The sequence below is a fragment of the Embiotoca jacksoni genome, unplaced genomic scaffold (genome assembly GCF_022577435.1).
Source record: "Embiotoca jacksoni isolate LCO1_2020_lvr unplaced genomic scaffold, fEmbJac1.0.p SCAF_4, whole genome shotgun sequence".
In the NCBI taxonomy this organism is placed as follows: Eukaryota; Metazoa; Chordata; class Actinopteri; family Embiotocidae; genus Embiotoca; species Embiotoca jacksoni.
Genome location: NW_027185392.1, coordinates 3,664,302 through 3,687,531, shown reverse-complemented (window position 1 = coordinate 3,687,531; position 23,230 = coordinate 3,664,302). Strand labels below are relative to the sequence as shown.

The following is a 23,230-nucleotide window of genomic DNA, read 5'->3' as shown; positions in this document are numbered from 1 at the left end:
ATAAATGTTACAATTATATGATATATTATAAGATAAAGCTTTTAATTTCGTGTAACAGATGACGTGTCACTGGTATCTGCAGCCAGTGCTGTTTAATGAGATCACACTTAGCATTCAAATGATGTTGATTTTGTCCAAATTTTTTTTAAATGTATCAGGTAATGAAAGCAGCTGCTGCAGCTTTACAAACTCATAAAAGGAGGTTTATTATTTTTTTTCTTTTATGTTCATGACCATGACGATTTATTAGACTGACATTTTATATTCAATTTACATGAAATGAACCAGCAGCGTGCAAGACAATGTATAAGAAAGAAACGAGTTTTTCATTTTATTAGTTAGCATAAAAATGAGACGGTGATACCAAAAAAACATGCAAAAATAATTAAACAATAAGGAAAATTGTTACTAAAATGATACAGAATTTTTTTTTAACTCGAGCAGGCAACCCAGTATCACGCCAAAGCGTGTACTATATCTATCAGTCCACTGGAGGATGCTCTGTCAGTGTCATGTTTTTGCCTCGCCTATAAGCCTATATGGTTTGGGCAAAAAAAACAACAACATGTGGTTAGGTTTAGGAAAAGATCACGGTTTGGGTTAAAATAGGTGACTGACAATACATGACGCAAGTTAAATACGTTACTTTGTATAAGTAACTTTTGTTTTCTCACAAAATCAAAACAACGTGTGTAATACACCTGACAGTTCACTAAAGGATACTGTGTCAGTGTCATGTTGGTGTGAGTGAGACCAAAGAAAATAATCCTATTTGGATTATAATATGTTAAAAAAAAAACCACGATATATGTAATTTACTTCAGTTACTCAAAAGAAATCCACTATATTTTCTCACAGACCTAAACCTCAATCTTCCGGGCGACAGCAGAACTCTGCACCCAGTCTCTGTGCTGTTTTTTTCCTCATCACATGACGTCCTTCCTCAATTCTCGTCATGCACGCGTGTACTTTTCACGCTAAAGCGATGCGGCGAAATGCGACACTGACACAGGATCCGCTAGTGGACAGACTAGTGTAGTGCACGCTTTGGTGTGATATCGGTCTGATGCAGGTTGCGTTTTATTACAACTAATCCAGTGTCAGCCTTGAAAAAAATGTAATTACGTTTTCTCAGACTCAGACACAGTTACGATCTTACATTTTTAGCCAATATTCCTCTGGAATTGCACACATAAATCACAAAGACTCTACGCTTACCCCTCTTCTCTATGGATGGAGTTCACTTATTTTGTATTCTTTCAGCAAATTTATCAGGTTTTATCCATCGTGGGATTCATCAAACTGTCACAGTCCCATTTTTACCATAAAATCTCTACTTAATACATTGTTTGAGTTCCACTTTTGTGGAAAATTTTAAATCAGAAAATCACGGAGGAGGAAATTTATGAGAAACAGTGGGAGGATACAATCAGAGAACGAGACTCAGTATCGCACCCAGTGGATGAAAGCAATGTAATGATCGTGCCTCCAGCTTTGATCAGTGCTGTGCAAATCCTGCGAGTCTCACACTAGTGCTGCCACTCCATACAAAATTTAAAAAAAACTCCAGAACTTAATAGTGACTCAATGTGCAGGTGTTTATGCTCGTACGTACGCAACCATTTTTTTTTTTTACAGCAAAGGGTTCACACGTCTAGTCTGGTCTTTCATTTTTCTCTATTAAGAATAGTTGAAAAGTGCATTTATTTACTTGTATGTGTGGGTTTTTTTTGTCTGTCTTGCCAGGTTATTTTTACTCAGATTTTTTTTAAATCAGTCTTTCTTTCTTTTCTTTTCTTTTAATGCAATAATGCATTAATTTAATAATTAAGTAATTATAATTAATAATGCAGGATTTTGTGATGCTTTTGTGATGCTTTAATTACTAGATCTTTCAATTCCAAAATGATTTCCACGACGTTTCCTCAAAAGATCCATAATTCTGTCAATATCATAAGTAACATAAGTTAATAAGTATCTGTCGAAGGGCATAAGTGAAGAATAATGTTGTTAGTCTATCCAGAAAAATTCAGCACTGAAAAAAAAAGAATCATTGTATTTATTCATTTCAATAGTGAACATTGGTTACACTGATTTTTTTTTTTTTGATTTTTTTTTTTTTTTTTAATGAAAAAATCTTTTTTTACATTTTTTTTTTTTAGCTTTGGTAGCAATTTATAGAATTGTGTTAAATCAAAACAAACTATCTATGGTCAGTCAACACAAGTACTTTGTTCATACAAAGTTATTGAAAAATGATCAGAAATACAGTAAATTACAGTAATTTGATCACTTAATTTCAACATTCACAAAATTGTATTCCAACACAGTTTAATCACTTCAGTCAAATTCACAGGCTATATTTATTTTTGTAAAACTGTTATTTATGTTGATATATTTATAAATATGATTTAATGTAAATGTGAAACCAATTATTTTCGTGTTCTCTGATGCTTTTTAATAAACTTTCTTGATCCTTCCTAAAATTGTCCCACCCCCTCACCCCCACTCCCCATTTCAAATAGTGAAACTACATTGGTTTATTTAATATTATTGTAATAAGTAGCGTCTATAACCTTTGAGTGGTGATATACCCCCAATTGTTCTACTTCAAATGGAACTTTTTTTTTTTTTTTACTACCTGTGTGAGTGCAGCTTTTCCTCGTTGTGTGTGCAGGACAAGCACTTGAGCACGTGTCACTCAAACCTGTTCCCACGGAAACGGAAGTGCGTTGCTGACCCCGTTGTCCCCTGCAGAGCGTGACGAGATGGAAATATGGACCACCGATATTAATTTCTTGAGGAAAACGCTTCCGAGTGGATCATTAGATATTTACTTCGCCCTGCGATGACAGCCTGTTGAACACAAATGTGCCGGGGAGGCTATTAACTGGAACAGAGTGAATATTCAAAGCGCACCTGTGAGACGCAGCTCACACACACACACACACACACGCACACACAGCAGGGCTCAGATCAGCCGCATAATAACTGTCAGTCCAGCCGGATGAAATAACAGCAGCCGGGAGCTTCATGCGCCGGACTGACCGCTGTTTGGGGGTAAACATTGAGTCGTGGCGCCGGTTGGTGCATGAGGGCGCAGACGAAGCGCAATGATACAGTGACACCTGTCGTCTCCGGCAAGAGCCTCCCCAAACTCAGACGGGACAACTCTGCGGGGAAACGTACAAGATATACATACTGGAGATGTGTGACAGGTTGGGTGAGGAACTCGGGGTGCGCTCGGGGTTCTGCTGTGTTTTCGGGTGATTTCCTTTGGTGAGAATAAACGTGCTGTGAAGACCGCTGTGCGTCTGTGCACAACTCAGTGAGACAAGATGACAGACGCCTGAGAGAGAGCTGGAGTTTCAGACGTCAGTTGTGAAAGCTCTCGGTATTATGTGTTATTATAAGACAAATTGAGGCTGATTCAACCTTCAGTAATACCAAGACTTGAATTCAGCAGTAGGGGGCGGTGTTGCACTGGACAGAGACAAAGGTAACTTCAGTCCACAAAAAAAACAGCCGAATAAATATTTGTAAAAACGGTGTTAAAATGTACCAATAGACATATTTCAACACATGTTGTAACCATGTAAGCCAGTCAATAAACGGAGATAAAAAAAAATAAAAAATAAAAAATGCAGTGCTGCATGTGATCAGGTTTGAAAAGAGAAGAGCAGCAGCTCCCATTAAACTTCTCTGGGAAACCATCAATCACGATGGAGAGAATAATCAGCTTCATTTTTATGGGAGTTTTGGTCATATATGTGTGATTCCTTTCTCAGGTGGGTTCTCTGAAGGATGCTTTAGGTACTGAACTGGAAAGATAATCAGTCACCAGTATTTCCCAGAGGAACCGTGAAGAAGAGGAGTTGCAGCTTGTTTTTTTGTTTTTTTTCTGTTAGTGTTTATAAATAGAAGACCGTAGTTTTATTAAACGTGACCCAAGAATCATAGATATGTTTCCCTGCATGCCACGGAATTGATCACCATGATTAGGAAAAGCACCCAGTATAAAATGGTGGGTTAAAGCAAGACACTCTTCTATTAGAAAAAGTAAAATTATAGATCAGCAGAAACAGGAAACAGGTGTGAAAACATTTAGAGACTATTTATGGGTGATGAAGAGGAGGAGTGAGCACTAACAGTGCCGACCTTGCAGAAAGATTTGATTAAGTTTATTCAATATTATTTTAGTTTATGGTGAATTTAAATCATACCCCTTATGGATGTATAAAAATAATGTTTGGAGTTATATGTTCGTGTGTGGCTCGGTTGACAGCATATTTTTTTCTGTGGAAATATTGTAAATTTTTTAGGTATATTTAGATTTTCAACTTAATTTTGGAATTTGTTTGTCGAGCCAAAATCAAGAATTGAATTCAGATATTGATATTTTTCTGTATTGAGATGCCAGATGGTGTAAACAGTGACAGTAAATGGACTGACCTCAGCAATATGGAGAAGGTTTTTTTTTTTGTATTATTATTATTATTATTATGCCTCTGCCGTGGCTGTAGGTCTCATGATTCCAGATTGTTTGTTCGTACCTATTTACGTCCCGTTCTCATTAAGACAATATCTCAAGAACACCTTGAGGGAATGTCCTTAAACTTGGTGAAAAGATTAACGTGGTATCAAGGATGAACTGATTACAGTTTGAGAGTCAAAGGTCAGGGGGGAGGGGTCACAATTACCCCCAAGTTGACACATTCACAGGAACATAATATCTAAGGAATGCCTGAATGGAAATTTTTCAAACGTGGCACAATCGTTCACTTGGCCTCAAGGATGAAGTGATGAGTTTGGTGTTCAAAGGTCAAAGTTCAAGGTTCCTTTGATCTCACTTTTCTGTCATTTGTCAGGCCAGTTCTCGTGAATGCAATATATCAAGAACGCCTATGAGGACGTTTTCAAACTTGTCAAATACATAATAATATGACTTGTTTATGACATTTTGAACATCCTATTATACGACTTTTTTATGACTTTCTTGTGAAATTTTGGATGACATACTATAATGAGACTTTCTCGTGACATATTTTTCTATAAGGGATGGTTTACCCTACCCAATAAGGTTTAGGTGCCATGCCCTTGTAGTTTTCAGCACCACTTAAGCCAAATCATCGTGGAAAGCATCAAATTAACTATATTGCTTTTCCCAGATCTAACAGTTCTGCTTGTTCTGCAGTGGACGTCACCAGAAAGTCTTATGTCCTATGCCTCTTTAGGTGTTAGTACCTGCCCTGGCTTTCCTACATTTTTGGAAGATTTTTCAAAGACACGGGAATAATCAAATGATGTGAAATAGCTTGTGTTTTAATTGAAAGATGTAGAAGTAGACATTTTCTTGGGAAAGGACCCCCTCAAAACCCCAATTAAATAAGTACATCCAAGTCCTCCCCAAACTTAGGGAAAACACTGTAGCATGAAACAGAGAGAGGCAGCACAAAAGTCCCCATAACTTCAACAAAAACCAAAAAGTTTTATGTTTAATTAATTATTTACACACATTATAAATTTGTAAATATTTATCAGTTTATTACAGTTAAAAAGATGTATGTACATACAGAACATCACCAAACATGGTCATTTTCACTCATTTGCAAAGTAGCACTCTGCAACTAGTTGGTTTCAGGATAACTGTCTTACAATGGGGCGGCGTTGATTAAGTTTTGTCATTTACAACCAAGCACAGAAATCAGTGTCTTCTTCCTCTTTTTTTAAAAAATTTGCCAGATAATGCCAAGTAAAGGCATATATCCAAAATAAAACAAGAGGGTGCTCAGTAAAACAAATAGTTGTTTAATTGCTGGTCCAAAACCAAGCTGGTGCTGCCGACAGGCGGCTTCACACAGGTGGAAACACCTCAGACTGGATCTTGGTCACTGTGGTTAGCAATGAAGACTCACATAGAGGTAGTCATGTCTGCATCTGTGCGTCCAGTCAAGAGACAACTGACCCAAAAACTTTTAACGTCTGTTCAATCCGAGGACCCAGATCCCTTTACCGACATTAAAGGACGAAATAAAAGAGAAATGATTATCTGTCTTTGTCGATGGAATCAAACGGTCATAAAGGTTTCGCTTGGTGCGCATAAGGCAGTCAAGTAAATGTATGGAGATACTATAGAAGGGTGTGTAAGTGGGCAGGATTCAGAGAGAGGTGTGCGGTTGGAAAGAGCGGGGCAGCTTTACATTAAAAGGGCCGTTCCACCAAAATTGGCCAAGTTACATTCCGAAAAGTGAAGTTATGTCCTCTCATGATAATAATAATAATAATAATAATAATAAAAAAATTAAAAAAAAAAAGCAGTGTTTTTTTTCTGAAAACAAGAATATCATTCCTTCCTATCAAAAAGTGCCAAATCAAATATCTCAAACTACTTAGGTTGCAGAAACTAAATTTTACAAATTGAATTTAAACCTGATTTGACTTGAGAACATTAAAAAAAAAAAAAAAAAAAAAAAGTAGGGAAAAAGTCTTTGCAAAATAACAATGCAAGTCAGTTTTGGTGGAATTCCCCTTTAATGCCAAAGACAAGCGAGACGTAAGCTAATGCACATCCACTTGGTAGCATAATGGCATTATCTTCCATTGCAGTCTTCTGTCTTCTTGTAAAACTCTCATCACATTACAGATCGTGTAATACTGAGTCTACCGTAACGTCAGATTACTGTACAGAGTAAAAGGAAAAAATAAGACAGAAGAAACTAGACCCAAATTTACATCGTAACGACCAGTTGCTTGTCAGCAAGTACAGTCAGTGGCCATAGACACAAGGAATAGCCAAACAAACACATAAAAAAGACCATTAAGGCTGCTTGTCAATGTAGATTAAGTAGGATAAGCATTGCCACACAATGCTTCGACACCCTTTGCAATATACAAAAAGGGAGCATTTGCAGATACACCAAATAGCCACTAAATCGAAGTCTTCTATGCAGAAACGCCCAATTCTGACCCAGACAAATCATGTCAAATATGTGTTCAACATGCTTGTTTCCTGTACAAAATAACCAGGCAAGAAAATGACACGTCGTTGAGTGATCCAGGAAAAAAAAAAAAAGAAAAAGGAGCGAATGACTTTGATTCTGCGATGCTCTCCATGGCCTCAAATCACTGACAATAGAAAAATAAACACAAATACTCCCAATTATTTTGGATGCACCAGTACGCAACACGTCGCCACCACTTTGTTCCAGCAACGGGTCCCACCTCCACCCGAAGGGGCCGGTCGGTGAACCCCCCCCCCCCCCGCCCCCCCCCTCTCCACCGCGCGTTTAAAAACTACATTCCACCATCTGATAAATGCTCTGCAGCCGATCAGCCCAGTTCAGTTTCCTCCTCAGCCTCCCACCATCCGCTGCGTCTTCATACACTGGTTTTCTCAACCTCACAAAATGGCACATGAAAAAAGTAAAAACAGAAGAGACTGAATGTAAAAATGGGTCACAGCACTCGCGCTGCATACCTAATGCACATCTCACTTTTTGAGTACTCGTTGAAGGCATTTTTCACACAATTGTTTACAGCTAAAAGTAAATACACAAAAAAAAAAAAAACCTTCCAAAGCTTTTATATAAAAACCCAGGAATGCAATGCCTCCGGTGTGTTGTTGAGCGTGAACACAGAAAGCCCTTTTTACAATTTTTTTTTTTTTTTTTTGTCTTTTTCCGACAGTTCTTGTACTGTAACTGCGTTAGGCTCAAATATGCACCTTGTTGTGTCGTCTCATCATTGTGTCCAAACGATTTTGATCTGTGTGAAAACCACCGGGGCCCCGACGCCGAATCGAAAAGGTCAGTGGATTTGTCCCTCGTCAGGTTTTCGAGTCGGGTCCGTTATCGGTGTTGGGAGTGGAATCGTGTCCCGCATCCCCGCCCTGCCCGGCTCCCTCCGTCTTGAACAGCATATGTTTTTAAAGTCCATGAAAAGCAGCAACAGGTTCTGCTGGTAAATTAGAAGCAGCGTTTCATTGTTCCCCTCCCCAAGAAACCCGACCCGACCCCGAGGTGAGCTGTGGCGCGCTCGTCGCTCAGGCCTCCTGTCGGGGGAGACCGGACCACAGCCCACTACAACACACCAAGCTGCTGCAAAGAAAGTAGACCCACTCAGTTCAATACAAAACAGAATCATGATTGAATATAGAACTGGGATGCAAAACATTTTCCAAATAAAAAAAGAAGGAAAAAAAAAAAAAAAAAAAAAAAGTTTGGTTTGATTACCTTTTGTTGGGATTTTTAATGTACAGTCACTTGAAATAATACTAATTCAATGCAGATTTCATCATTAAGTAAAAAGAAAACACTCAATGTAAATCGATTTCAAATAAACAACGTTCGTCTGAACTGCAGAAAAGCCATTTTGAAATGGAGAAAGCAGGATATCTTAAAATGTCTCTGAGGCCGGTTCAGGAGCTCCTTTTAAGATCGACAGGATAAAACTTTCCAGAGAAAGTTGTGAGCGTTTTCTGAACCCACCAAACTCAGCATTTATCTTTAATTGATACAAATTTACATGATAAACAGATAAAATACTTCAGAAACAAAATGCCCCCATTCAAAATAACCAATGAGAGGCTATTGTGTTTTTGTCTTTAACATAGAGGATGCCAATGTCTTTAAGAAAAAAAAAAAAAAAAAAAAAAAAAAAGTGCATAAGAGCAGCAGCATTGCTGAGACAGTGTGGGACAAAAAAATTAAATAAAAAAAAAAAATCAATATAAATCAAGTGAATATTTTCTGTAATGTAGTTAAGATTTTTAGGAGACCCTGTCAAAAAAAAAAAAAAGAAGTGTCGAGAAGGAGTTACCTGTCAATGTTTTATTATCAAATCCTTTTGAAGCTCCGATACACTCGCCAACTGCTCCGAAAACGCCTTTTTGAAACGCTTGATATGTCGGTCGATGATCAACTGGATGAACGCTACGCAGCCTCAACACTGAAGATAATATCAAACGAATAAACGGAACTAAAAATTGCACCGAAGGCAACAATTTGTATACATATATAAAAACATCTATCATTTATCCCATCACCGATGTACGTTTGAATTTTTTTCGAATACCTTTTCGTTGTCGCACAAAATCAATAAATCGACGGGGGGGGGGGGGGGGGCCGTAGCGCCATCCGTTTTGGAGAAGTTGCTTTTTTCTTTTGTCTTCAAGCATGTGTGATTGGCATTTCTCATATGTATACGTTACTAGCTTAATGTTGAACAACTACTGCTGCTATTCATTAAAAAGATCTCCAATCGTCCTATTTTAACTCTGATATCACTTGATCCGACAGATTAATGCAACAAGGAATACAAAAAAAAAAAGAAGTTAAAAAAAAAAAAATACAAAAAAAAAAATGACATCAGCAGTAATAATAATAATAAAAACAAAATTAATGAAATAATTTATATCTTTGTATTCTCATGGATAATTGTGTTTAGAAATGAGCCACTGGGTCACTCTAAACATAGGCACAGTTTTAAAAACAAAAAACAACCCTATTAAGTAGAAAACAAAACAAAAAAGGAAAATAAAATAAAATACAAAAAAAGAAAAAAGAAATTTGAAACACACCATCATCAGACCTTTGTTCTCTGTGGTCAAGAAGCAACTAACATAAGTTATGATGCGAAGATGACGTAAAAAAAAAAAAAAAAAAAAAAAAAAAAAAAGGGAATATCAAAAGTATAACAAGGTGACAAAAGTTAAAATTGCGGCAGCAGCAGTAAATGAGAAGTTCCAAAGACTTTGTTTTGTTTGTTTTTGCATACAGTTGTATCCTTGCTCACGTAATAGATGCTTGTAATTACTGTAAATACATTGGCAATGGGAGCACGGTTTATATGGTTGAAAGACTTGCCACTTAGCTCACAGTTACTCAATATAGATAACTTTATATATCTTCAGTTTTGGCAAACAGATGGAAATATTTTCCTCGTATGATTCGGAATGAAAGATGAGTGGGGTGGAGGGGGGTGGGGGGGTGGGGCGGGAGGGTGGCCGGGGTCCTAACATGACCGCCATGAACTCTGGAGCAGCGCACAAGTCAAGTCTCCAAAGATTTGCCTGGTTTCTGCCCCGCGGTCGGTGAAAGAAACGTTGTCCTCGTCGAGCTCCTCCTTTTTTTTTTTTTCTCTTTCCTTCCTTCTTCCTTCTGTTTTTGCCCACCCCCCCCCCCTCCCCCACCCGACACTGATTGCGGCGAGTCTGTTTCCTTTACAGTGTATGATGCACATAACGTGGGGAGGGGGTGGGGGGGGGGGGCAGGGGTTGGGGGAGGAGGGCAGGCCAAAGGGTGCAGAGCCAGTGGGAGGGTTTGGAGCTAAAGCGGCGACTGGCGGCGAGCTGCTCCGGGCTCAGACCATGGCACGGTACGGTCCCTGCATCTTCAGGAACTGGATGATGAAGGAAGGGCCTCCCGCTACAATCTGGGGCGGCAGGTGGGTCAGGGGACAGTTCTCGATGCTCATGATGGACAGCTTGCTGCAGAGGGCCAGCTCGAACGGGAGGCTGTGCAGGTTGGGGTTGTCGTTGAGGTACAGTTCCTCCAAGTTCTCCAGTGTGCCTACGGACAGACATGAGGCAGGCGTCAAGATTCACGACACAACCAAACCGGGCCTGCCGGCCGGCAGCCGCTCCGGCCGTCGACGGTCGCGTCTGGGGGTGTGAAAGTTGGAACTAATTCGAACGACTTGTTCCCACTACGTGGAATTGAAGAGAGAACGTTTTAAGAAGTTTGTGACAAAGAATTTTTTTTTTTTTTTTTTTGGGGGGGGGGGGGGGGGGGGGGTTTACTTTATTTTGCGCAAAATGTAAATAAAAATAAAAACATTAAAAAGAACAGCTCCGTAGGCTTTTTTTTTTTTTTCTTGATGCACAACAGAATTTTTCAATTGTTAAAGCATATGCACTGATTTGATTTTTAATAACTTGAATGCATGTGAAGCAGCGTGAAGCTGGTTTATTGAGGAAAATCAGATCAGGACTGTATCAGCAGATACTTAAGATTAAATGACTGATTCTTTCATCACGACACTCTTTACTAAAACATGACACTTGAGGCTGCAACTGATAAATATTATTAATCTCCATTTATTGTTTTGTCCTAAAAATGTCAAGAGTCTGAAACTTCCTTTTTTTTTTTTTTTTTTTTTTTTAAACCTGACCATCCATCAGAAACATCTCACATATGACAATAACAATCAGAAAATTCTCACAATGTGATTTTTCATATTTCTATCTAAAAAAAATGACATCTTAAACGTGAGGGGAAACTCGGATTGGCTGGTCAGCGACTTAATAGTTCTCCAAGTCGGAAAGTTCTGAGAATACATCGACCTTCAGCTTCTTTTTTCCACCCATTTTAATCTCTGGCTTAACCGTCAACCTCAGCAGTAACCTACCTATCCGGGTTGGACTAATCACAGAGGAAAGGTTTAGAGGTGGGACATACGTGACTGTTAAGCTCTCAAATCCTGTTGGTTATATTTAGCTTTTAGGAGAAATTTTAGTTTAAAAACATTATTGTTTTGTTGTCTTTTGTAGAATGAAGTCTTACTATCAACTCGTCAATTGTTGTCCTGAGAACACGTACGTACGTACACGCATACATTTTGTTCCACTTCTTTGTAAACATTAACTGCATGTCCTCTGTATGAGGGGAGGCGGTGTTCCATTTTGATTACTGTGTAATTTTATTTGTTTTTCGTTAACTTTATGAACAAATAGCCAAGAAGCAAAAAAAAAAAAAAAAATTTCCATTTTCACTCATCTATTAAAAACGGACTCCAGGTGACTCCTGGTGGGACGTCTCTGGATCGGTTCTGGTTCCGTACCATCAATGAAGGAAACTTTAGCGACGTAACATTTTTCAGCCCTGAGCAGATCGACCGAGCGTGTCGCCGATCTACGTCGTCGGGGGATACGAGCGGAGGACTTACCGATCTCCTCAGGAAGGTGTTGCAACAGGTTCTCTCCCAAACCCAGATGAGTCAGGTTGGTGAGGTGGCCGATACCTCTGGGTAACGTAGTCAGCTGATTATTTGTCAGCACCAATTTCTAACGTGAAAGCAGAGAAAGTTTTCAATCAAACGATGATATCTTTGACCAACGCAGTTTCAGCACAACGAACCAGCGCAAAACGCAAAGAACTGAAAATCAGCCTCCAATGTTCCACGTACGTCTAGATAAGTGTTATTGAAGGAATAAATATTTCAGTTCTTTTACATTCTGTCAAAGTGTAAGCGCTGCGCACATTTACCAATCCCGCAGTGGCATTACAAAATAGTAAACACGCTTTAGAAACATCCCACAAGTTGTCAATACAACTATTTATCATCAGGTTTTACGGTGGATTTAGAAACGGCTTTATAACTTCGCCCCGATGTATGTGTGCAGAGCGTTCCTTGAACTTCATGTTTTCAGGTTTCTCAACTCTTCGTGAAATCATTTTTCAGGACATTTTCAGTGACATAAGAGACGGGAATCGGGCCTGCTCCTCTGTGTGAAAGCCCTTCTTAAAAACTTCCAGCACTGTGAACAGATTTTAGGCACTTTGGATGCATTTCTTTTTTTTTTTTTTTTTTTTATTTTTATGTAATACAATGTGATCTTTCCTAAAAATCATTCTAAAAACAGGCCCAAAGAAACAGCCAGATTCTTAAAAGACAATCTTCAGCGACAAGAAGAACAAGTGGTCCTGCAACAGATGGTAAGACCCCCACGGAGCTCAACATGCCAAGTACCTTAAAAACTGTGAGGACGTGCACCTCGGAGAACTGGTGCTGATTCAAAGGCCAATACACAAAACATTGATTTAACTTATAGTTGTTTTTCTTTTCATCTCCGTTATGAATACCAGTGAGACATAAAAACAAGACAAGATAAATTGTGCAAAATGTGAAGGGGTCTGAATCCACTGTATGTATCCTCCAACTGCGGAGACCAACTGTTGGTGGTTATCTAATGGGCAGACAGCATGTCCAGTAATCTGTTCTTTAAAACTAAAAATATGAACATAGCGAAGGACACGGCTCTACATTTTATAATTTGATGCATGAAAAGACATCCGTTTGAGTATCTTTCCATCCCGTAAACTGTTTTTCTGGTGTCTTATTAGTTTCTGGTTCTAGTGCCTGGCTTCTTGTGAACACAAGTGGTGAGCCAAGATATTTCAAAACACAAAACTCCCCCGGTATCCACATCAACATCAAGCGTGAAAGTAAGAAGTGCATGTGGAAGACTGACCTGTAAATCTTTAAGATAAGCGATTTCATTAGGTAGACATTCCAACTTGTTCTCCTCCAAGTCGAGCTCCCGTAACTTCCTCAAATTCCCAATGCCGTGTGGTAACTTCTTCAGAAGATTATTGGACAATATTAACACCTGTGAAGATAAAGACGTTTTTCACTTTAAGGATCAGAAATACAATGTTCTGAACTTATTATTCACAAAAATAGAGCCACGCAAGTCATCACGAAACCGCCTAAAGAATAAAAGAAATGGGGGTAAATGTGCACCCAACACGTGTTATCACTTATTTGAGTTAACTTATGGATATATGCAAAATCTCTTTCTAGTTGCACCATGAAAACAAAACAGGTATGCTACGCTATATTGGCACAAAATATGACCTATTGGATACTGCGTACGCAATGCGGCTGTCACCATCACGAGTTTTTATTTGACGACTGTCATGCAAATGCAATCAATGATTTAATTTATAATTTGTTTTGTGTATTTTATGCCACTATCATAGTGTAAGCCTAATCCTAGTTTAATAACACATGAAGAAGAACAACAATTTATTGTCCATGGTGTTGGCTTCGTCACTAAATCCTTAACATCAGTCGACGCTCATCAAAATTGCAGTTGATGGAATATTAGAAGTTAAGCTCTTTGAGATAAACAGTGGAGCTTGTTCTCTATTCACGTGCCATTAAACCACAGAAGAAGAAGGGAGTCTAATCACATCATTAAACGGTGGAAAACGACGTAGGAATAGTGGATGAAATGTGATATTTGTGTTGCTATTTTCGTACAGATGAATGTGGAAATGATTGTAACAATTATACAAAATCGTTACGGTCAGCTCAAATTCACTGGCGAGCTCAAACCCTCACCTCCAGAGAGACAAGACCGCAGACATCCTCCGGGATCTTAGTCAGCTGATTGGTGGCCAGGTTCAGCTCAACCATGCTAGTCCATGTGCCGAAGTCCAACGGCAGAGACGTTAACTGGTTGTCCTGAGGAAGACAATGACATACCTTTACCAGCAATATCAGAGACAATGCAGCGGGTCAACACGAGGACAGACGGCACTGTTCCAGAGGCCGGACGGACCGATGGACTGCAGCCTGGCGCCGAAAGGCCAAATATTAAGTGCCAATAGACGTGCTGCTCATTCTTGTCTTTATTCAGTGCACAGAACAAATAGTAAAGGGTAAGCAGGCATTTTCTTTTATGCAGTTCTAATCTACCCTGTTGAACTAATGTGGCACAACTCGCACCAGAAAATTTAGTCATCTGTTTGCAACATGCAAGTACAGAATTTGATTTCTTACACATCTCCTGATTCTTTACCCACCTTCAGATATTTTAAAAAGTATGTATAACTTAGCCTTTTTTTTTTTTTAAACTTAGTTATTGGACCTTTTTCTGTTTAAGTGTCTTATTATATCCACTCTTACGGCAGCAAATAGCAAAGACAAAATAACACAAGGTTGATGACGAAAAGGAAAATTTTTGTACAGCTCACACAAAGCGCCATTTCAATACCACATGTTCATCTTTTTTCACGAAAGATATTTTAACATGTCAGCATGGGGGAAAACAGATTTATTAATAATGTTTGAATTCCATTGAGCTGCTTCAGTTTCAGCCTCCTGGCTGATTTTCACATCTTACTGAAAAACTAAAAAAAAAAAGAAAAGAATAGAGCCATTGTTAATGTTATCAGTGACTCTAATTTTCTTTCCATGTCAAGTTAAAAATGTCTGTCGTGAAAAGGGCTTCTTAATCCCTGGTTTTTATTATGATGCGATGGCGTGATGTAAACTATACAGCAGACAAAATGAAGATGGTAATTACTCTTAATTATTTCCCCATTGTTGAGAGACCTTATAAATAGGTGACTTCAGAATTGATCTCACTAATTTTACAGACAAACATGCATGTATACCTTCATGTTAAGCTTGCTCAACACTTTGGCCCGGGAGAAGATGCCGAAGGGGATCTTGTTGATGCGGTTGTGCTCCATGTTGAGGGAGTAAATGGTGGAGAACTGGGATGGCCCCCCCACAGGGTACGACTGGAAGCAGTTCCTCGCCAGTGTTAAACTTGTCAGGTTTACCAAACTTGACAGCAGGCCCTGATGAAGCACAGAAAGCATATAATCAGGACAGGACTCTATTGGTAGCGGCAGGGATTTTTACACTGGATGTACTAGTTGGCCAGAAATAAACAGCAATTTAAGAGGATGAGCTACAAGCATGGCAAACAACAAGTATTTAAGATAAGCCCACAGATTTCTGCCCAGTCCTTAGTGAATGAATATCTTAAGGACTGTGCTTACGATGTGACGACACTTTGCAACTAAAGTGCCCATACATGATGCAACGCTTGGATATAAACTGTTTTTATACTGTTACAGAGCACTGGTACAGATGGGTCCGGCCTCCGAGACGACATTGATGTTGTCAATTTTGCGTTTGAACAGCATTACAGGAAACAGAAATTAGGGCTGCAACTCGTTTTTATTCAGTATTTATATTTGGGAAGAAATGACTTGTTCTACTTACCTCTGGCAGCACTGAAATGTTGTTGTTTTCAAGGTTTAGCTCCTCCAGTTCTCGACATTTGGCTAATGATCTGGGGATGGCTGACAACCTATTATATCTCAGACCTAAGCGATTTATGCTTGCCAGATTGCCTGAAACAATAACAAAAAAAAATAATGTATTGTTAAGTATTTTTCTGCCTAATATATTTTTCAAATCTAGCTGGATTCACAGTGCAAAAAAAATGATAAATTACCTATAGTCTCTGGGAGGTCCAAGAGCTCATTGTGCTGCAAGTCAAGGTTGGTTATCTGTGTGCAATTTCCAATCTCCTTCGGTAGGTGTTCCAACTGATTATGGGCAACATCCAGAGTAATGAGGCTGCATAGCTCCCCTGCAGAAAGATGCGCACCAAATTCATACATTACTTAATTTAGGAGGAAAATGCTTTCAATAATATACTCCGGCCCCACTGAAGACATCCAAGCCAACGGTCTCATTCCCTTATCACAGAAGTGAAATACTGATTTCAAAGTTGACAAAACTGAATTTGTCAATTTGCAAAACCAAGTTTACAACCATGACTCCTGCAGTACAGAGAGTGAACGAGACACGAGGGTGAGCATCACAACATTGTCAATCTAGACTTTGAAAACGGGATGTGTAGTATTTCTTGAGTTGAAGTAGGGCGTGTGCTCTGTGACCATCAGCGCTACAGTCCATAGTGCAATAAGGTTACCGTCCTTCCTAAATCGGAGGAATTCATCGCGTCTTCGCGTGCAGGTTTTACTCACCTATCTCTGCGGGTAGCTGTTTAATCTTGTTCTCGCGGATGCTGAGCATGGTGAGCTTGGACAGGTTTCGGATGTCCTTCTCCACTGTCGTGATGCGATTGAAGCGCAGGTACAGCGTGGCCAGAGATGTCAGGCGATAGACCACAGCTGGTATCTCTCTCAGCTTGTTGTGCCGGAGGTCAAGCATTCGAAGCTTCTTCAGGGAGTCCAGAGAGTCCGGCAAACTGGTCAGGGAGTTCTCACTGAGGGCCAAAGTGACCAGGCCTGATAGGCAACCCACCTCAGCCGGCAGGCTCTGCAGCTTGTTGCTGTATAAGTAGAGTTCAGCCAACTGCGTCAACTCCTTAATGGAGGTGGGCAGCATGTGAATGGACCGTTTCGATAGGTCCAATCTCATCGAGTTCTCCTCCCGACACTTGTTTAGCTCTTTGATCACCTCTGCATTACTGGACTTCTTGCGTGTACCTGGTGCTGGGTTTGGCCGCTTTATCGTATTGTCAACAGAGAAGGCAACACCCGGTGTCGAGCTGCTGGTGTCCTTCTTTCCTTCTTTGGCATCTTTCCCTTTGGTCTTCGTTTCTTTGCCCCCATCCTTGACTAAGCTGGCCAGAGCCTTCGCCTCTTTTTCCCTTTCTTTACCCACTGGACCACCTTTGGGGTCCTTTTCTTTCGAATCTTTTTCTTTGCCTAAAGTACTACTCATGTCGACGTTATCGGGCTTCCTGCAGAGTTGCTCATGGGAGTCTCTTGTCAGGTTACTTATTCAGAAAAAAAAGGACGCCGACAGCCAAGGAGGCTTTTAAAGAAAACATCCCCATGCAGGCCCTCAAATTTATGATTACCCTTGGGAAAAAAAAAAAAAAAAAAAAGGCCTTTTGATCCAAAGGTATTTTGGATACTTATGATACTTTGTTCCTTTGTTAAAATGCCATGGCAGAAAAAATCCTTTGAAGTAGCTGGGTCGTGGCATCCATGGGCCACATGCTTAAGGACTTGAACTGCATACAATCCCAGGACCTTCGGGTAGAAGTTCTTTCAAGCTGCAAAGGTCATCAAGGTTTTATTTAATCCCTCCGTTATTTGCTGTCAGGGGGGGAGAAAAAAAAAAGAGATTTTGTTAAGATTTCTAAGTTTATCTTAATATTTACTAAAAGACAAAACAGCTTGCCACTATTATCAATAAACTTCTTGTGATTTTGTGGTGAACACAGGTCAATATTCCCCTGTTGAAAAAGTAAGGAAAACGCTGGAAAGGAAATGTAAATAAGCTACTTGTTTTCTGCAGATCGATGCCTCAAACAAACATCAAAAATGTTTCCAGATTAAAAAACAACAACTAATGATACAAAAACTGAAATAATGAGTTCAATATATCCGTCTCTGATGCCTATAATATTGTGACCCACCTGCCCAATTAGGCAACCAGGAGAAATTTGAGATTTTAAAGCTTGCCAAATTTAAAAAAAAAATGTAAAGTGACAATGTTTTAGTATGAAAATTAGTTTTTTTCATAGTAAAGAAACACAATTTTTTTTTTTTTTACAGTGCATTAATTTGTCAGTGCCAAAAATGTCTAGTCAATGAAATGACTTCGAATATTATCGTCTACCATCATTGTAAAAGGGGACGCAGCGTCAGAACTGATTGAAGCATTTTTTTTTTGTCCGAAGAGTTTGAAGCCAAATTCATTTTGAATCCTTTCAATGTTTGTTCTAGTGAGCCGCATTCAAAACTCACAATTGTGCTTTGATAAAAAAATAACAGTGCTGCACAACAATAGTGAAATAAAACAGCAATAAGCACCGCATGCAGGGACACACCGGTGGCAACTTGATATGTTGTTAGTTAAAAACTAACATATTGCTGGACATAAATTAAGCCTTTACTGCTTCACCAGATCTGCACTTACACTCCTTTCAGTGGAATAAGTGTACAATGCAAGCTTCACTATATTGACAGAATTAACCAATACCCTGATAATATTCTCCTTTATAAATGAGACCAAAAAAAACCCAAAACATTTCAATAGGTTTGGTGGATTGTCAATACCGTGATGTGAAGTGGGTTTTACCAGACCAAGAAAAATCTGATTAATGTTTTGATCATAACCTCACACCAAATTACTCCCACCAAACAAGCAAGGCCCAGCGACTGTTGACATTACTGTAAGCCTACGGCCCCACTTAAGTGTGAATACAGCAAGTCAGCCATCCCCTATTAAATCTGTCACACAACAATTACATTTGCTACTTTTGTCTAAAAGACAGTAAAAAACACAGTCCTTTCAGTCTTTACATGACAAACTGAGCCAGTGTGTCTTTGGGGGCCTGTCTCTGTTTAGTCTCCGTTTAGTCTCCGTTGCTGTTGTACCTCGGTGACTGTGTAAAGTTCTCCAGCACTAGCACAAGTTAAACTGTCGCAAAAAGAGAGGCAGGTTTGGCTCAGGATCAGAGCCAAGTGAAAAGGTTAGTACTGCTGGGAGTAATCTTTAGAAGTGGCTTTCAAAGAATGACGACCCCGCGACAACAGGTCACATGACCTTTTGGGTAAAAGAAAATGTTCAGTCGATAGCATTCTACATGGTAGAAGGACTTACAGTGTGTTCTGTAAATAATACAAAGGTATCCGCTGCTCTTTTTGCCTCTCATACATAGAGAGATGGAAATCTAACACTGGCTATAAGAGGCAAGTCTGTGTACTAAATAGTTATTAACATAAAATGAGAATAGCCAGACCAGCCCAACTGCTGGGGCCATGTAAACCCAACCGTGCAAGCAACTTCCTTTTATGGTTGTACACTTTGTCCCTATCTTGGTGCATCACTCTGGTGGTTATAATAATCTGTATGTAAACATTATCTGTGTAGATCTATGTCTGCATTTAATGACTAATGTTCCCTTCCTTGGACATGGGGGAACTTGTTCTTTATTAACCCTAGTCTTAAACACAACATAGTAACCAAAGCAAAGCTGTTATACTCCCCTTTCAAATGAATGCTGGGGTTTCTTCAAAATAACTCAAGGGTTTAGTATTAAAATGGAAAAACAGATCTGCAGGTTGTTACATTTTTTTCATTGCGGACAGGGCTAAGGCAGCGTCCACTAGTGTATGAATGTAATGACTGGATATAACTACATGGAGCCAAAATTCAATTTAGATCCTTTGACTGTTTCCTCTGAAAGGCAGCATTCACAAACTCCCCAATTTGCCCTGTTAAAAAAAAAAAAAAAAAATGATGATGCATGGCAATGATGATGATGATAACACGATCAATCTAATAACAATAAGGAGTTTGAAACACTAAAGGCTGGTGACATGCGACACGTGCAGGGACACACCAGTGCCATTTATTTTCATTGTGCGCCTCTTTCAGTGACATTTGTACAGAACTGCTGCAAGTTGAAAACTTGCTCATGCTGAAAAGAAAGTGGACCTTCCTGCCTCTCTCAACAGATATTATGCATAATAGTCCTAGATATTACAAACGTATGTAGATAAATTAACATTTCAATGAATGTTGAGGTGGACTTTGTATAAGCTGCTGAAAAACAACCCCACATACTTAAAGAATGAAAATAACCTTCCATATACATGAGCCAGAAGAAAATGACTTTGACAGGTTTGGTGGGTTGTCTGTACCAGTTCACGGTTTATACCAAGGTATTGAGTGTGCTTTATCAGACCAAAAAAAAAAAAAAAAAATCTGTTTAATGTACTAGGCATAACCTCACACCAATTTACCGCCCCTAAACAAACCTGACCCAGTGAGCGTTGACATTACTCTAAGCCTACAGCCCCACCTAAGTATGCATTCATCTGGTGAGAATCTGTAAAAACAACAATCGCATTCAATGCTTATGTGTGACTGGATAGCCTCGATAGCCCAAGCAGGAAAAGGGCTAGTCAGAAATTTAAGAAAACAAAAACATTAAGGGTTAACATTAAAAGATAGAATTTCAGGGTAACAATAAAATTAAACATACTCTGATCAGAAAACGGTGCTATCGACAGGTGCTCTGTGTGCGTTTACAGTCTTTACATTGTACCTTTACAATTGTTTTATTATACTGGTGTGAGGATGTGTGTGCGAGGGTCCTTTTAAAGATGTACATGCGGTGCTTTTTGGCCAAAGATCCCGAATCAACGGGCAACGTCTCCAGCAGTGACAAACGATTAAGTCGGTGCCAACAGGAGGCTCAACTCATATACGGCTTTGCAGAAAAGAAAAAAAAAAAAGCTAATGCGTGTCCATCAAAAACTACCACAACAGCACCATATAAAGTGCTACTCGGACGACTAATGAAGTTTCCATTAAGGATATCTTGGGCCAATCTGCTAATGTCAGTGCATTTAGGCCCGAGTAGAACTGTTCTCCTACGCTTATCCATTACAATGCCTTCAGGATCAAATAAGACATGCAGCAATAGAAAACACACAAAAAAAAAAAAAACACAAAAAAACCCAACACATTTAAAGCAAACAAACTGAAGTGCTTGCGAGATGACAAAAATCCACCGCTGATGTCGTCGCTTGACAAGTCAGCTACGACTCAAAATCCAATAAATTACAAATCAGGGACAATTTGGCCTGCCAGTACAAGATGAATTACAACGCGTGATACAAGAGGCACCATTGCTTAAAAACAAGAGGTGAGGTGGCAGCAGCTGCTTGCTTGCTTGCTTACTACACAAGCTCTCCACATGACCCGGCCCCGCTGGATGGCTTACGTGGTGCCAATGACAAAAATCCTCACAAACGTGATTACCGACAAAACGGGTCACTTCCAAGTCGAGTCGCCCTTAAAAAAAAACGATTTAATTAATTACACCCATCGTATGAACGCGCACAAGTAGACGAGGGGTCGGGTCGGGTCGGGTGCCACCCTTCGCGGTCATTACTGGTGACAGGAACACCGCTACGGTGCGACTCTTCAACCTAAACCAGCATCACACTAAGCCAAGTCGGTTTAAGGCTATAAAAAAAATAAAATAAATAAAAATAAATAAATAAATAAATGTCTATTGATAGCCGAGCCCAGCCGTTGAAGCGACCGGGGAGGAGGAGGAGGGGGGGGGGGACATCTACAACGTAAGAGCTATAGGAGTCAAATACTCCAAAGAAAGAAAGAAAAAAAAAAAAGATAAACACCGTTTGTCGAGCCTGTTAAAAAAAAAAAAACAACAACAACAACAACGAGTGACAACAAGGCAGGAAATAAAACGAGCTAAGCTAAAACGTCAACAGCAAAAGCAAACGTCAGTTATTCCAGACTGCTAAATTTGCTAACGTCAGCTAGCGAGCTATGTTAGCCTAAACAGCTAACCGGAATTTCGCGAGCGATTCCCTCAAAACGAGGAAGACGAAACATCACCTTCAATATGGAAACACAAATATTAAAACAAACTGCACCTTTTTTTTGTTGTTGTTGTTTTGTTTGTTTTACGCGGTACACAGCAGCGCGGAGGGTGTCGGAGATTTTTTTTTTTTTTTTTTTTACCTTTACATTTTTCCAAATACTCGAGACCCAGCGGTTAGCTTCATCTGTGTGTGTGTTTCAACGCAGGCCCGAGCCGAGCGGCTGTCGGGACGCAGACCGACCGACCGACCGACCGACCCGTCCTCCGAGAGTCCTCCTCCGGAGAGACCGAGAGAGATGAGGGGGTGGTGGTGGTGGTGGTGGTGGGCGGGAGGTTGTGGAGGGGGGGGGGGGAATCTCTGCTGCAGCCAGCTGGGCGCAACCGAGGGGGGTTAGCAGACACCCCCCCCAAAAAAAAGAAAAAAAAAAAAAAAAAAAAAGGAGCCACGGGCCTGGAGGAGGAGGAGGAGGAGGAGGAGGAGGATCTCCTTTAAGGCGAGCGGGCGACGCGCGGTGCGAACTCGCTGACACGACGGTGCACAAGCGCCGTTCCCGTACTGAACACGAGCCGAGGGGGGGAAAGAAAACACCGAAAAACAGCGGCCATTCCGAAAGCTGAAACAAAAGAGTGCGTTCGTACTCGCCACCGCAAAAAAAAAAAAAAAAAAAAAAAAAAAAAAAAAATGTACACTCCGGCGTTACACACGCCTTTTACCGGGGGAGGAGGGAGGGAGGGAGGGAGCGGGGGGGGAGGGGAGGGGAGGGCTGGCGAGCGCGTAGTCTCCCGAGGGTCGCGTTACCGTGCTGCTGCTGCGGGGTGGGTAGGGTGGGAGGAGGGAGGGAGGGAGGGAGGTAGGGGGGGGGAGTAAAGGGTCTGCTGTTAATGTGATAAAATAACTGCTTTACCTTCAGAGGTGTGACTCCGCCATCCTCGCTGCTTCCTCCTCTTTTCCTACACTGCTGCTACGCTCCCCTCCCCTCCCCTCCTCCCTCCTCTCCTCCCTCCCTCCCCGGCCACCAAACTGCGTCATTCGCACGCCTAACCAATGTTATCACGAGACTTTGAAATGCAATCAATTCTTCATTTCGCAAACATTTAGAGACGTATATTTTAAAATGACAATCTTTTTTTTTTTTTTTTATTTTAAAAAAAAAACTAATAGTGAAAAATGTGTTTTGTAATCATGATAAACAAGCGATTAAATTGCAGAGGTGAAAAAAAAAAAAAAAAAAAAAAAAAAAAAAAAAAAAACACTGACGTCATATATTTGACTTAATTAAAAGTGGGTGAAAATACCCC

At 40.0% G+C, this 23,230-nt stretch overlaps 1 protein-coding gene across 3 annotated transcripts; it reads right to left on the bottom strand.

The window, feature by feature from the left end:
- Window positions 1-5,516: 5,516 nt before the first annotated feature.
- shoc2 (SHOC2 leucine rich repeat scaffold protein) lies at window positions 5,517-22,903 on the bottom strand. Of its 3 annotated transcripts, none has more exons than XM_069166956.1 (9): window positions 22,837-22,903; window positions 16,575-17,657; window positions 16,037-16,174; window positions 15,802-15,932; window positions 15,183-15,371; window positions 14,125-14,247; window positions 13,250-13,387; window positions 11,944-12,061; window positions 5,517-10,568 (listed from the first exon to the last, which is right to left on the bottom strand). In XM_069166956.1, exons 2-9 carry the CDS (start codon window positions 17,275-17,277, stop codon window positions 10,360-10,362), a joined length of 1,749 nt encoding a protein of 582 aa, XP_069023057.1. In that variant the 5' UTR covers window positions 17,278-17,657; window positions 22,837-22,903; the 3' UTR covers window positions 5,517-10,359. The 3 variants fall into 3 exon arrangements, with proteins under 3 accessions (XP_069023057.1, XP_069023055.1, XP_069023056.1); XM_069166954.1 differs by lacking the exon at window positions 22,837-22,903 and adding an exon at window positions 21,984-22,538; XM_069166955.1 differs by lacking the exon at window positions 22,837-22,903 and adding an exon at window positions 22,072-22,538.
- Between the last annotated feature and the right edge of the window lie 327 nt (window positions 22,904-23,230).

What these genes read in the sequence shown, in the direction of transcription:
- shoc2 (XM_069166956.1), bottom strand. Translation starts at nt 17,277, where the DNA reads ATGAGTAGTACTTTAGGCAAAGAAAAAGATTCGAAAGAAAAGGACCCC. An exon ending in ACAGCTACCCGCAGAGATAG is followed by an intron (nt 16,175 to 16,574) that starts GTGAGTAAAACC and finishes ATCTTTCTGCAG; the next exon opens with GGGAGCTATGCAGCCTCATT. An exon ending in TGAGCAAGCTTAACATGAAG is followed by an intron (nt 14,248 to 15,182) that starts GTATACATGCAT and finishes TGTCTTCCTCAG; the next exon opens with GACAACCAGTTAACGTCTCT.